General features: G+C 28.1%; 1 protein-coding gene across 2 annotated transcripts in view; it reads left to right on the forward strand.

Moving 5' to 3' along the window:
* LOC114122572 (ecdysone receptor-like) overlaps window positions 1-10,938 on the forward strand; it is a 112,496-nt gene extending 101,558 nt beyond the window's left edge. For both annotated transcript variants that reach the window (XM_050206858.1, XM_027985257.2), the window contains 6 exons: window positions 2,112-2,501; window positions 5,973-6,100; window positions 6,190-6,354; window positions 6,428-6,586; window positions 6,659-6,881; window positions 6,971-10,938. In XM_050206858.1, the coding sequence (XP_050062815.1) occupies window positions 2,112-2,501; window positions 5,973-6,100; window positions 6,190-6,354; window positions 6,428-6,586; window positions 6,659-6,881; window positions 6,971-7,215 (1,310 nt within the window). In that variant the 3' untranslated portion in view covers window positions 7,216-10,938. The remainder of the gene's footprint in view (window positions 1-2,111; window positions 2,502-5,972; window positions 6,101-6,189; window positions 6,355-6,427; window positions 6,587-6,658; window positions 6,882-6,970) is intronic.
* Window positions 10,939-16,005: the final 5,067 nt, after the last annotated feature.

Genomic DNA, 16,005 nt, shown 5'->3' on the forward strand with positions numbered 1-16,005 from the left:
AACGAAATATGTGAGTAGGTACATGCGAATTTTATATCAATTTTATGTTAGTTCTTTACCGTCTCCGACGACACCGACATCATCAGTGTGGTCGTTTCTCGCATTGTTTTGTGTACAGTCCACACACGCGTATATTATACGACATGCGACTTGAACGATAGATTTATCATCGGAATGCGTTCGTTTTTATTTATTTTTATGTAAATGTGCGTGTGCGTGTGTCGTGTGCGAGGTCTCTCGAGAATTTCTGTTGGGCTAGGTCGTGGGGGGAAGAAAAAAATGCGCATCTCGCCAGACGTTTAAAAACAACGCACACACGAAAGCAATTAATCTCTCGGGATTTATATATTTTTTTCCCCATATAACAATAAGGCTGAAATCCAGTGTGTGTGTGTGCGCGATATCTATTTGTTTCTATTTCTATATATATAATATGTGATTACTATTGCGAGAGCGCGTCCGTCGTGTCGGCGACTGTTGCGAAACGCGGACGGCCTTGAACGTCGTTGTCGAGCGATTTTTCTTTGGAATAATAATAAAAAAAAAAAACTAGTCTATTATATATTATTATTATTATTTACTTATCCGGTTGCTTTTGACGTTGCCTTGTATAGTCGTAAGCGCGTCCGTTTACAAATTTTGGTCGAATGAGAAAAGTAGCTATACAATGACATAAGCGTCGAAGGTATAATATACAATGTATATTTCTATTACATTATAAAAGTTAAATTTTAGAGATCACGATAGAATTAAACGATTTCTCGTTAATATAACTCGAGATCTTTTATTTTTTACATGAAATCTCATAACCGTTTGCTGTATGAAAGAGTCGTGTGAAGTAAATATCCTAAAAATTGTCGACACTTCGTATCATTTTCGACTTATAAATTCGTTAATTAATATGATTTATGTGCGCTTTTTTTAAGAATACGCGCATTTTTAATGTATTTAGAATATGCATTTAAATACTTGGTACCAATTGTATTTGAAATTTTGAAATTCGTATTAGAACACTTTATTTCAATAGTATTGGATAAAAATACATAATTTAAAAAATTTTTTTGTTCAGTTTAACATATTTTTTTACGTTAATGACAATGGATACTTAAACTTATTTATAAATGTAAATTTAATAGTTTATATAAACATACTTTAATAGGTTCAAGATTTCCATAAGCCACATAATATTATTATATAGTTTATTCATTGATCACTTCAAGTTAAACTTTAATCAGGTGTATAATAGGTTTACGTTTTAGCTATTCTAATTGTCTGATGAAAGCTTATTATAAATTCTTTGAACCACTGTAAAATATTATTTTGTAAATAAAATTTAAATTACGTTTATCAACACATATTTGAAATACAAAAAATGTATATTTGAATACTTATCATTACTATGTACAGGTATCCCGGGATATCTGTTTGACGTCTCGTTTTGGTGCTTTTTTAAACGGCATTTATTGCTGAAAAACAACGTTGCCCGCATAATCCACGGCAGGCGACCGTGTATATTGTGGAGACCCGCGTAAACGAGGCCTCCCTCGTCGGCGACGGTACTCCTGCGGGTTACTCGGGTCCTCGTCGAATCTATCGCATTCGTCATTACAATAAATAATATTATATTATGATGAACACCGTTCCAGAACGCACTGCGCAGTGACAAATAATTACGACAACACGATACTATCCGATTCGTGGGGCATTAACCCCGCGTGACGCAATGCCGCACATGGTATTATTATGTTATTATATTGTATACAACAACTATATATATATTATAATATAAAGTTATCTGAAAAGATTTTTGGAGGGAAAATATTTGTGTATAATAACATATAGGTATATTTCGTTCTCGTTCACAAGGTCACTGGGTTCGTCCACTCCGCGACGGTGTCGGTCGTTATACCAAACAGGTTTCGGGTTCTGTTTACTTCCTCTTCTCCCACACCCCGGCCCCTTTACACCATTCGCCTAAGACGAAAGTAAAACATAGTATTATTTATAATAGGTATTATACTTAATTGTTATATTTTATTATAATATGAGAATGTAATATTTTTTTGTCGTTTATATATTTTAACCGTTGTTTCTTCTTCTTTCATGTGCAGTCAAAGAGGAGTTGTCTCCCCCGAACAGCCTGTCGGGAGTCAGCAGCCACTCGGATGGGTTGAAAAAGAAGAAACTCAACCACGCGCCCTCAACCGGCGCCGTAAACACCGCGGCATCGGGTCCCGGTGGCGGCGTTGGCGTAGGCGGAAATGTGCTGAACAACCGACCTCCCGAAGAACTGTGCCTGGTATGCGGCGACCGATCGTCCGGTTACCATTACAACGCTCTCACGTGCGAGGGATGCAAGGGGTTCTTCCGGAGGAGTATTACCAAGAACGCTGTGTACCAATGCAAGTACGGAAACAACTGCGAAATCGACATGTACATGAGGCGGAAGTGCCAGGAGTGCCGGCTGAAAAAATGCCTGACCGTTGGCATGAGGCCTGAATGTAAGCGTTATAATATTCGTCTACAAAAATAACAATTTAAAAATAATCATATCTCGTTTAAAATTGAAATATCATAAAAAAAGCCATCTTAAAAACACAGATAATGTTCTTAAATATAAATTTGATAATAGGTCAATTCACTTTAATACTGAAGCGTCTGAAGCTAACACGATGTTGGTTCTACTTAATACAAATGTGTTGTGTCTTTCTTGGATTAAAATAAATAACAAATATAATAGTATAACACACAGACCCGTTGTTAATTAAAATCAAGAATTTAAGTTGAATGTTAACGATTAACATTTTTCTTTTTTAAAACAATTGAATAATATAGTAGTACAGAATTATAGAATTTTTTCAGAGAGCCTGTAAGTTATCTTTATTGAAACATAATAAATTAATAACGATCTAATTATGGACAAAAACACAAAATATTCGACTCAAGACCATAATTAATATGTTAAACCAATAAGTAAAAAGTTGGCGTTTAACAGTTGCTTAATTACTAAGATCACGCTGGCTTCTTTTTTTTTTCGGTGAACATTTTTACTGTGTATTTGTTTCACGTTATAAAATTATGATAATATTTAAAACACCAAATGATGACTTAACGTTGATTGTGTAGAAATAGGTTTATTCAAAAAACATACAATTATACTTAATTTATAGTTTCCCGCGAAATGCGACATTTAGTTGAAAAAATATAAATGGCATTTTAAAAAGGTTCAGGAACAATTTATAGGTAATCATGCTTATTTTTCTAAAATCAATGATACTCTAAAAATATTTGAACCAAAAAATGAATAATAACACTGTAAATATTCGAATCTTGTGTTGATGGCCATTGCTTTTGTTATGAATTATGTTATGTTTGAAAAATGTATTAAGAATGTTAGGGCGGGGCGTGACTAACTATTATCCGTCCCAGAATAAATACTGAAAATAAGTCCTGATTCAAATAATTTTACGAACGATTTTATTTAATAAAATAAACTATTATTTTGCTACGTAATTAATGGCCATACAATTAAGTACATTGTCTCGTTAAATATGGTATGCATAGGTATAATAAAACTTCACAGTCAGCTAACCATAACATAACATAACATAACTCATAATAACACGGAGTCACGGATATTTAACTTAAACATGTTTCATACTTTTGTGAAAACCTCGTATATACAGTATATATATTACATAGTATTGTATAGTCACGATCAGTTTAAAGAAACAATTAATATACATATTATATACATAAGACAATTTTTATATATTAAGTAGAATTAATGGAGAAACGAGAATATTAAATAGTTTTACAATATTATATGATTAATTATTTATTTTTAGAACATATTAAAAAAAAAAAAATCATTGAAAAACTAAACAGTTTTTAGCAACACGTGGGTTGAGAACAGAACACATGATTGTACATTAGGAGCTTTTTATAATTTTTATTTGATACTTTTTAATCTATAAATTGTTTCAATAATATCACGTGAATAAATTGGAAAACATTGGAAAATTTGTGTATAGACATATCACATATTATGTAGTCGACCAAATTATGTTATTATATATTATGTAAACAAAATAATAGTTTTTCGAATTTATTGAGATTCGAATGAAGGTCTGCTGTATTTTTTTAGTTGGTAAATTATCTCACACTAACCGAGATATCTGCAGCTAATATATATATAAGTAGCTAATTTAAAGCTTTATTTTTACTTGCGGTTCTTATAAATAAGGAACTGCTGATAACTATTCGATTAAAGTTGATGAAAGTTCAGCGATTTCATTTCTAACCTTAGTAAATATTAGAAATCACCAACACTATAATCAGTAGAATCGCACAAATCTTCGTATAGTGTACTACCAATAAATAATATACCTACTATACGACTACTACACAAATTATTATGTTGTGAAGTCCCCCTTGTGTGTACGAACAGACCGTATCCTCGACAACAAGAATTTGAATACTTACGCGGTAAACGATGACAGAAAATCGAACTTTTCCAAATCCCCACGCCTTGGATATAAATAATAAATAGTCGTGTAAGTAACCTTGACCGGCTGTGGTAGTTATGGTACTATAGCGAGCTTTTTTTTTTTAAGGCAGGTACATTGACCTTTTTACGCCGTTATTGTACTATATTATTACATTGATATCGATCGACTAGCCGCGAATTTTCACTCGTGATTTCGCACCGCATACTAAATTACGGTGGGTCTAGAATTATTGTTTCTTGAATAATAAATGAATTTCAAAGGCAAAACACGTTTAGAAGACCACGGCTGTATTACCATAATATACTACCTAGCGCGTGCTCGATTAATTCGTGTGTTTTATAGTGCCTGTCGTTGGTATTAAAATATATTGCTCTATACACTCTTCTTTTTCGAAGGCCGCACAAATGCACAAACACTCATTTGCCGTTTCGGCCGCTGTGTAATGTGTCATTATACTATTATAGCTGGCTCAACACTATAGACTGCAATTGTCAATGTTGTGTTTTTATACGAGAATGTTATTTTTATTACAAAACGTCCACCGGGGGGTTATTATAATAAAATCTTTTTTGAGATTTCTTGTTTGCTGTACAAGAATTAATGATAATAATTATTATTATATGCAATAACATCGTATATTATTTATGCATATTTTATAATAAACAAGGATTTAATAGTATTATAATGATTTTTTCCCGATTGATTGGTAATTTCAGAACATTTCTAATTTTTGGCTAATAATATTTTATTAGCTTTTTCTCAAAATAAAGAATTTACATTGATTAATTTCGTCAACATCCAGCAGACGCCTTATACATACTATTATCATACATAATATAACATACAATTTTTAAATTTAGATATTACTTAAATGTATTGCACTGCTATATCATAATATAGAACCTATTTTAAAATTAGATGTTGTATTATATGTACTGGAAATCTGTTCTATTTTCATTAGATGCAGCTACAATATAAGTATTTTTTTACTGTAAATGTTGTTTTTATACCTAGTTTTTTTTTTAATAACTACAATAGATAATATAATGAGTATGTTATAAAGTTGTAAAGCGTTTGCACGTTTTTATAATCATTAACTAAACATTATGTCTCTGATTGAAGTCCATTATTTTAATAGTCAATTTGGTAGGTATTTATATGAATATTTATCTAATAAATCTTTTAAAGTTACAATATTTCCCATTCATAGTCTATACAATATTAACGTACAACATTCGTAAATTGCGCATCGAATAAATGTAATAGGTCATTAATATTCTATTAAAATGTATATTTATAAACATGAAATTTTAATTGTTTTAAATGTTGGTGTGTCATAACATGTTTTTTTGACCTACGAATATTTGTTTAGTTATACACCTACTTTAAAACGATAACAAATAATTATTATTTTAATTAAGATGTCTATGTGTTGTTTTTTAATATGACGTTGGTTTTTAGGTGTTGTACCAGAAGTTCAATGTGCTGTAAAAAGAAAGGAGAAAAAAGCTCAACGAGAAAAAGATAAACCAAATTCTACTACAGATATTTCTCCCGAAATCATAAAAATAGAACCTACAGAGATGAAGGTAATTAAAATTACAAATCACTTTTAGAAAATAATTTCGTACCTACCTATTTGCATGTTTAATATAATTAATATACGTTTTTCTCTTAGATTGAATGCGGTGAACCAATGATAATGGGCACACCTATGCCGACTGTACCTAATGTAAAACCACTGAGTTCTGAACAAAAAGAACTAATTCACCGACTAGTCTATTTCCAGGATCAGTATGAAGCTCCTAGTGAAAAAGACATGAAACGTTTAACAATAAATAATGTACTTATTTGAATTAAAAAAAAAATATATATATCCATTTCGGTAATTTATTGAAATTAATTAATTTTTTTAGCAAAATATGGATGAATACGATGAAGAAAAACAAAGTGACACGACGTATCGAATCATCACTGAGATGACTATACTCACAGTTCAACTGATTGTTGAGTTTGCCAAACGATTACCAGGTTTTGATAAACTCGTTAGAGAAGATCAGATCACTTTACTCAAGGTATTTATTTTGATATAATACATTTTGTTTGTATGATTGTTTACATGTTATTAATTTATTCTGTAAAAATAGGCTTGCTCAAGTGAAGCTATGATGTTCAGGGTAGCTAGGAAATATGACATCACCACTGACTCAATAGTGTTTGCTAACAACCAGCCATTTTCAGCAGATTCGTATAACAAAGCTGGGTTGGGAGATGCCATTGAAAACCAACTGTCGTTCAGTCGGTTTATGTACAACATGAAGGTGGATAATGCAGAATATGCTTTATTGACTGCCATTGTCATATTTTCAAGTAATTATATTTTATTATTTTATAAATAAAATAATACTTTAATATTTTCAGTGTGTAGTAATTAATTTTTTTTTTTCATACATTTTTAGGTAGGCCAGGTTTACTAGATGGTTGGAAAGTGGAAAAAATTCAAGAGATCTACCTAGAGTCTTTAAAGGCTTATGTAGATAATCGAGATCGTGATACAGCAACTGTCAGATATGCACGACTTCTCTCAGTACTTACTGAGTTGCGCACATTGGGCAATGAAAACTCTGAGCTATGTATGACACTGAAACTGAAAAACAGAGTAGTACCTCCATTCTTGGCCGAAATATGGGATGTCATGCCATAGTAAATTGCTTCAGCTAGTTACCTTGTACCTTGTCACACCATTAGTGTTACTTGGTATTATTTTGAAGACTGTCAATATTTTTTGTTAGTTCAGACCCCTGACAACCACTTGGCAAATATGTGTAGCTCTGAACATCAATTTGACTATTTGTTCTACTTCTTGGATGACTATTTAAAATACAGTTTACTAATCTTAATAATAATGACATATTGAACATTAAATATCTATCTATCATGTCAGGTAATAATATTAGTTTACGTGTTGTCTTAAATATGCTTAAAAATAGCTGAATATTTAAAGTTTGAAACTGTAGGTAAATTAGGAGTTGTTTTTAAACACAAGGTGTATAGGAAAATGTTAGCACTCTTAGATTTTGTATTAGTATGTTTGAATTCACTCCTAAATTAAGACATAGTACTGTTAAACAGAATTTGTTTTTAACTAAGAATTTTTAACTATGAGGGTGCTATATTGTTTCTCTGTTATCCTCGTGTGGTTTTTGAGACTGTATGTTTTGTACCTGCGTGTTGGATTTTTTCTTTTTAAAATTATATATATTATATATATTTATCAATAAGCCAATTAATTTTATTATAACAAATTTATATGAATATATTTTTTTTTTTTTTTATATATGAAATGTAAGAAACATCATTTCTATTCGCGAAACTGTGATATTAGTTTTTAATAAATTGTATATGATAAAAAATATATTGTGTATACTAACATCTATTAGTTAATAATCATAGGACGTTTGATGTAAACGTGTACAAACATAGGTTCAGGGCTTTAGGTAAATGTGGCACTCTTTTATGTACATAATTATAATATTATTATTTTTTTATTACTTATTATTGTTATGCTTTCAAAACCTAAATAAGCAATTCTGTTAATGGAAAGTATTTTATTGCAAGTGTATTTAATTACAAAATATTAGAAACAGTTTTGATTAGATGAAATTTTATATATTTTAAGTACAAAAACAAAATTACAAATAGGAAATTAAAATAGCTATTATTAATGTGTGTTTGTGTGTGTATTGAGATGAAGACTGTAAACATCAACGTTTAGATATTTATATTATTTTATTATTATTAATATTTTAGACCAATTGTCTTCTAATTGCTTTACTGATTTCTTTTTTAATGATCAATAACTTTTAGGCCGGTTATCGTTTTCCTTTTTATTTATTATTTTTGTTTTCATTTAACATTAATTCAGAACATTTTTGGTATGGTTCAATAGCTTTAAAGATAGCTTTTAAAATTACAATTTTAGTATGATAAATACTTATAAATTTTCCTTTATCCTGATAACCATATATTTTATTCTTTTTTTTATGTTGTTTTTTGTTATTGTCATTAAAACCAAATTGATGTGTCCTACCAGTGCAATAGTTATCAAGTTTATTAAATGTTGTCCATAGTTTTGTTTTCATAGAAAATTAATTATCTGGTGGTATATGATTATATGTATTAATAAAATACCAATTTTTCTTGGGTCATAAGTGTAATTGTTTGTTTTTAAGTAGATGGAATAATTATAATATTTGTAAATTAGAGTGTACTGGGTGTTATTTTCAATTATTATTACTACCTATTAAAGAACAGTTATTTATTACAAGTTATAGTTTGAACTTAAGATCAGAATAGATAATTTTTGCCTTTTATTTTCTTTCTCCATCTACATATTTTTATGAATCATAATTATTTTTTTTTTTTTTAAATAACATTCAAGTACACTCTAAAACATTGTCTACTAGTTGAAGGTACCCATTGTTATGTTTCCTCAATTTAGTAATTTATTTTAAAAACATCAATAAATTAGAATACTGAGATAAATAGGTAATGTGTTATAAATAAGCTCTTTATCAACCGATTCAATTTGAAAATTCCTACCTGATTTATGATATTTTTAAGAGATAAATAGTTTATATAATTTTTAGATGAAATGATGTTTTTTACATTCTATTTATTTGAGTTGATATCTTTAGTAAAAACAATTTCATTCATAAACGCAGAAAAACCCGTCACTTGTCAGTTTTAATACAATTATATATTTATAATGTTATGTACATTTTTATGATTACTTTTGTGCAAATGTTAATTCTTAGGAAATTGAGTGTAATTTTAATATTTTTTTTTTTTGTAAAGAATTTTTTTTAAAAAAAAAATACCATTGAAAAATGATCTTGTTCTTTTTTTTTATAGATATAAGAATGTGTATTGTCATAAAAATATTATTTTGACCATAGAAAATATAAAAATCCAATGTTAATAATTATGTGTTACATACAACAGCCTCACATTTGTTTTAAAATCTCCGTTATTATATTTTTGATAAAATAATAATGAATTCAATTTGTACTTCATCAGAATATATTTGTTTAATATAAGTTTAAAAAGTGGCCTTAATTTGTAGCTAGTACCAAAAGGTCAAACACTAAACTCTTATGTTTAAGAGATTATGATCACCGTTGTGAATTGCATTATGCACCAATGACACTGTTTATGTTTAAAATGTAAAACTCGTTTGACCTTGCAAGTACTGGCAACTTTGGAGTGTACCGTTTAATTTTATCATATTGATGTAAAAATAAATTAAAAATATTTCAACGAGTTAATTAAAAAATAGACTTTTTATCACGCGTAGGATTTCTAAATACACTGCCCTTCGAAACAACTATGCCGTATTTCAGCGCACTTGTGCAGTTAAATCTCACATGCCACTGCCATTTTTTCTTTTTATACTTAAAAAAAAAAAAAAAATACATAAAATAATTCGATTTTATTAGAAACGTTTGATATTGTCTCAAGTAACACGTTAATACTCTTTCAACTGTGTATCATTGTATGTAATCCGTGGTTTTATTTAAAACGCTAATAATCCGGATAAAAAAAAAAAAAAAAACTGTTTTACAAATATAAACAGTGATTAGAATTTTTTGTACTTTTTGTTTTTATATTATATTTTTTACATGTATATAAATACGTCAAGTACATTTTTTAGTTGCGCTTTTTTACGACATTTTGATATTAGCTACAATTCGGTTTTACATAGTGATAAATTAAAATTATAATAATATTAATACCTACTATACTGCTACTACTACTACCACTACTAAAAATAATAATAATAATAATAATAATAATAATAGTAATATATTATATAGTACTCGAAAAAAATTTGTACTTTTGTAGATCACAGTTATAATATAACTTCTTATTTTTGAGTGTATATTCAAGTGTGACGCATTGTATAATATATTGTGTTTAGACAGTTTAGACCAGAAGTCGGCAACCCGCGGCCCACAGGTCGCATGTGGCCCGTGAAGCGAGTTTATTCGGCCCGCGATTACAATTTAGAATAAGTATAAAAATTTGGAATACCACATTCTGTATTTATGTTAATTTTTAAACTGTAAATAAAATAAAATGTATGGCCCGTGAAAATTTTTTTTTTAATTTTTTGGGCTCTGACACCAAAAAGGTTACCGACCCCTGGTTTAGACGATTATAATTTTAACATAGTATACTGCAGTCGTTAACGTTTACCGAGTATGATATAAAATATTGGTACAGCAAGATGTTGTAACCGTGACAATGATTATCCGCAAGAAGTTCTTAAAAATATTTTTGTGAAGTTCTTTAATATATTTGTAACTGCGATATAATAATAGTGTTGTTAGATGCATATATAGTAAATTACAACAATGATGGTATATATTTTATTTTATTTTTTTGATTTTCCAATTTATAATATTTTTTTTTTCAATTGGGTGCGCATTAATTTCTCAATGAGACTGACACGATGAGAATTATGTTAAAGACGGTTGATAATATGTTAAATATCATACGTGTTGATTCGTTGAAGCGGTGTATTAAAAACCGATATCTATCGGCGATAGTACGCAGGAAAAAAAAACCTAGTAATATTATATGTATTATTTTTTTTTTCCAATTGCCTATTGAATTATATCATGTTCTACGACAAAATAAAATGCTGTTTTTTTTTCTACGTATATCCCGCGTTGTTGTGTCTAGACTTAACACCGGAAAATTTGTTTTGATATGTATAATCAAGGACGAGAAAATCTGTTGGCGCGCTCGTGCAGAAAAAAAATTGTACACTCGTAGGAAACATTTTGAAATATATTATAATACGGAAAAACATTGTGTGACGAAAAAACTATTAACGTAACATTATCTATCTATCTAGTATCTGTATTCTATATTTCTATATAATTTATAATTATATAAATATATTATGTTATATATTAGAACGGAAGAACTGTTGTTAAAATGTACGCAAATGAACTTTGAACAAATTTTGTAAAAAAAAAAAAAGAAACATTATGATAAAAATATATATATAAAAAAAAACAATAAAGGATTATATAATAATACTATTTGTTTGTTTTGATGATATAATATGGTATATAATATGACGTTCTAATGCCGATTTGTCACTGACGTGTCATTTCGGGTTTTAGACTTTCTGCAGCTGTCGTCTTGTCGGCGCAAAAATATTTACAGGTCATTTTTAAATCATTTTATTTGGCGTATGGCACTAGGACGTATATAATAGGTATAAACCATAATATTATATTAGTCGTGCACTGTGCAGTACTGTATTGCAATTGGTAGTGGATAGTATACACGTCACTGAAGGTATATTTTATAAATTTATAATACAAACGCCTAGGACTGAAATTTTTAAAGTTTATTTCATTCGACATTTTGTCATTATTTAATGATTAGAACTTTTTGTGCGCGTACCGCGATTCTATAGCGTACAAAATTACAAATGACAATATTGTGCCATATAATATATATGATATATATATATATATTATATACACATATATATTATGTGTTTAAATTATCTTTTTTTGTCATTTATTCTTTTTTTTTCTAGCTTTTGTTATGCTAGAATACCTACTTATAGTACCTATACTTATTAAATTATTACTTAAAAGAACAAGCCATAGATGACCATATGCATAAGTGGAATACTTAAAAACATTAAAATAGATTATAATGAAGCAAATAAACAAATCGCATGTAGAAATGTGCACTAGTATACTTGTTTTTTTTTTTTTATCGTACTCATAGATATAGCATTATCTACTATTTGATGTTTTATTTTGTGATTTTACGTACGACTTGAAAATGAATTGCAAATTAGAAATAATAAATTATCATAGGACATAAGGCACTGTTAATTTTTCAATTCCATTACACTACAGCAATATGTGGTCAAAAATATGTAATTCGGATGGGGATGAACCTATAACCTATATATTATGGGCTATGCCACTAATCGCTATGGCGCTGTAGTATAACATATAGATACCTGAGTTATTAGTCCAGGGTTCGGGACTTAAAGCACTAAAAAGCACTAAAATAGCACTTATTATATTTCTCATTGTACAGTTGGTAACTTTCTGACCGCAGAAAAAATCTGTTTGAAAAGATAGAAAAATACAAACGGATAAATGTTGACTCGATATCAGTTTTAATACACATATCGCCGCTTTCACAATATTTTTGGCAGATAAAAGCAAGCGTTTTGCAAACGATAAGGTTGGGTTAAGTTTTCTTCCAAATAACTGTAATGATAACTCGAGCGTTATTTAAGGGAAAAATGTTATGACCTTATAATATGAACGTCTGTCTAAATTTTAAATTTCTACGAAATTGATTTATCCTCAAATGATTTTAAAATATATTCGTTGTTATTCAAAAAGTATAAGTTGTAGATATTTAAAATATTCACAAGTTGTTTAGATTGGTGTTTACTTTACACAATTTAATTTTCAATATATTTCTCTTATTTTAAGGCTAATAATAGATATATAGGCTATGATTTAAGTACTTAATTATTTATAACAATTAGCTGCGGATCCAGCCTACATTAGCGGTAAGGACGGATTATAAATATGTATAATATATATTTACTATTATTAAGATACCTAGGTACTCATAAATACAGCTGTATTTATATGTGTAATAGTGCAATAATTCTTTATTAATAATTGTGATGAATATACTCTTTTTTGCATAAACAGTATTAAATGTCTTAATTAAATTATTTACATCTTAAAATTACCCTCTTCTTATAAAATTTACTATAAAATATTAAAATGTAATATAAAAATTTAAATATTTAAGTCCCATCTCCTATTTGATTTAGCAAATATGTTAATAACTTCATAAAAATTATATTATCATCAATGTATACATTTATGTTTCTCAAAATTCAAAACCATCTTTTTGTAAATGATGTAAAATCAAAAATAGATTCATATAGTGCCTATAAATGGATAATATTTTAAAATAAATCAAAAATGATCATGGGTATAGTAAAATTAATAATAATATGAAATACATAAAAGTTAATTTTTCACAAATAATGTTTTTAAATTATAGGCGGGAACAAATTCATTTAGTAATTACCCTAGAAGTAATAAATCGATTTTTTTTTTTTTTGATAACAAAATATAGATATTTCTTCTATAAATAATATTCCATGAAAAACTGATTTTTGATAAAAATGAAGTTGTCTTATTCTTGCACGGAGCCCTTCGTTAGTGTGTCCAATAACAATATTACCTATAATTTATTTTATAAAATAACTAGGTGGGTAGTTCAACGATTCAAAATATTACTTTGCGTTTCGGGTAATTTGAATAATCAAATAGTTATGAGAAAATACTATTTATTTCACTTTAACAAGTTTTTTTATTCAGAGTTTAGTTATCATACATATTTGTACAAAGATTTCCGGTTAACTACTTATATGATAAATATAAGTCACTCATATAGTGGGGTAGTAGGACATTGTGTACAGTGCCTAATTGTAATAGTGAAATTGAATGTAATACACATTATTTTGCCATAGAATGAAGTAAGTCAGTTACTTTTATTATAACTTTAATAACTGAACGAAGTTATTATTCTATTAACATCAGATATTTCAATACTTTGATAGTGTAAATCCAAATAATAGTTACTTCAACTTTAGTATTGGATAAATATATCTTTCTCCGTTATCATCAGCTGTATTTTTAAATTTATTTTATATTTATTAAATCCTTTCTAATATTTAATATTTTTATTTATATATAATTAAAAGATAAAGAATTTTCGTGCTACGTACTACATATAAGCTACAACAATAATTAATTGTTATTTGTGTCTTAATATTATATTATAATATATAATTTTCATATTTTGTCATGAAGTGAAATAACGAACTGTAGGTATTGATGAAAATAAAACATTGAAAAATATTTGTATTTGTTATTAAACAGTTAATGGTATAAATAAGTATTATTTTATGTGTTTAAATACAGATGAAAAGTATATTTTTAAAAGCTAAGAGTCGCAGCTCTATAATAGATTAATATCTAATTATTTACACATTTTTAAGGCTTATCACTGATTTGCCCAACTATAAATTAGGTTAGAAGATTTTTCACAATAAAAATATGTAACTACTGTACTACTGTATAATGTTTAAAAAAATTAAGCGAATCTATTGGGAAAGTACATAGTACATAGTAGGACTAACTGTCTAATTACATATTAATCTGGAATGAAGTGTAACTTATTTTAGTTTTAGGCAGTAGATTTAGGTACCTACGTCAATACATACAATTAAATAATGATATTTAATTATTTTTATACAGAGTTCAAAACATTTTAATTTTATTTATTTTTTTTTTTTAACAGATCGTTATTCTACTTATAACTGGATTGACAATATTGTTACAGATAAAAAACGATCCAAATATGATTAAGTTTATGAATAATACAGTAATTTTCTTTAAACATTTTTCCAAACCGTCCTAGTAGGTACTATTATTTGTTTGTTCTAACAAACTACAAATAATTAGTATTTATTCTAGTAAATCATGATCATTTATTTATTTTATTTTTGTCGATTATTACTCAAAAAACTAAATCTACGATATTCTAATAGAACTTTCTGAGATTATGAGGATCAACGACGACTACTGAAATATTTTTACTGAATTAATGTAGTTATAGTTTTAATCGTATTTAAGAAGTTATCTAATTAGACGTATTTAAAAATCATTATATCAACTGTCGAACGTCAGTAACGTCAGAAACGTCAAAAAGAAAAAAAAGTTTGTGACATTACGGAGGCATTAAGTTCTCCAACACTTGAGTTTCCTGGACCAAACCTCATGACCTACGTAGTGTCACAAAATGGTGACCGCGACAGGACCCGATTCCTACACAACTCAGAACTTAAATGCCCATTCCCTCCCCTTAATGCCCCAGTAAAATTTTAAAATGTAAAGTCTCAAAATTACAACCATTATTCTTATTATTATTATTTTTTTTTTTTAAAAAAAAGGTTCAAAATTACATCTGGCAAACACATGGCAATGGAAAATTTTCATCCACTTTCATCCCAATAAATATTCAACTCCTGTAATAAAAAACTCTCCAAAACTTTCTCCTTTACGCACTCCTCAAATCTCTTAACTTTTAAATATTTAAATATTATTTTCATTAATATGACACATTTATTCTCTTGTAAGACATCATTGTTATTATGTATTATTTAACTTTCCAAAGTCATATTATTAAATTAAATTTATTTCTCTCTTGGTAAAATAAAAATGTATTATACAACCAAGGTAAATTTTTATTATTATTATTTTTTATTTTCCCTCCATGTATACATTTGTTATCCAATAATTGTTTCAGAAATGCTCCTGTCGATGTGCATTGGATGGAGGTGGCAGTGGCTTTG

Source organism: Aphis gossypii, chromosome 1, assembly GCF_020184175.1.
Source record: "Aphis gossypii isolate Hap1 chromosome 1, ASM2018417v2, whole genome shotgun sequence".
NCBI lineage: Eukaryota > Metazoa > Arthropoda > Insecta > Hemiptera > Aphididae > Aphis > Aphis gossypii.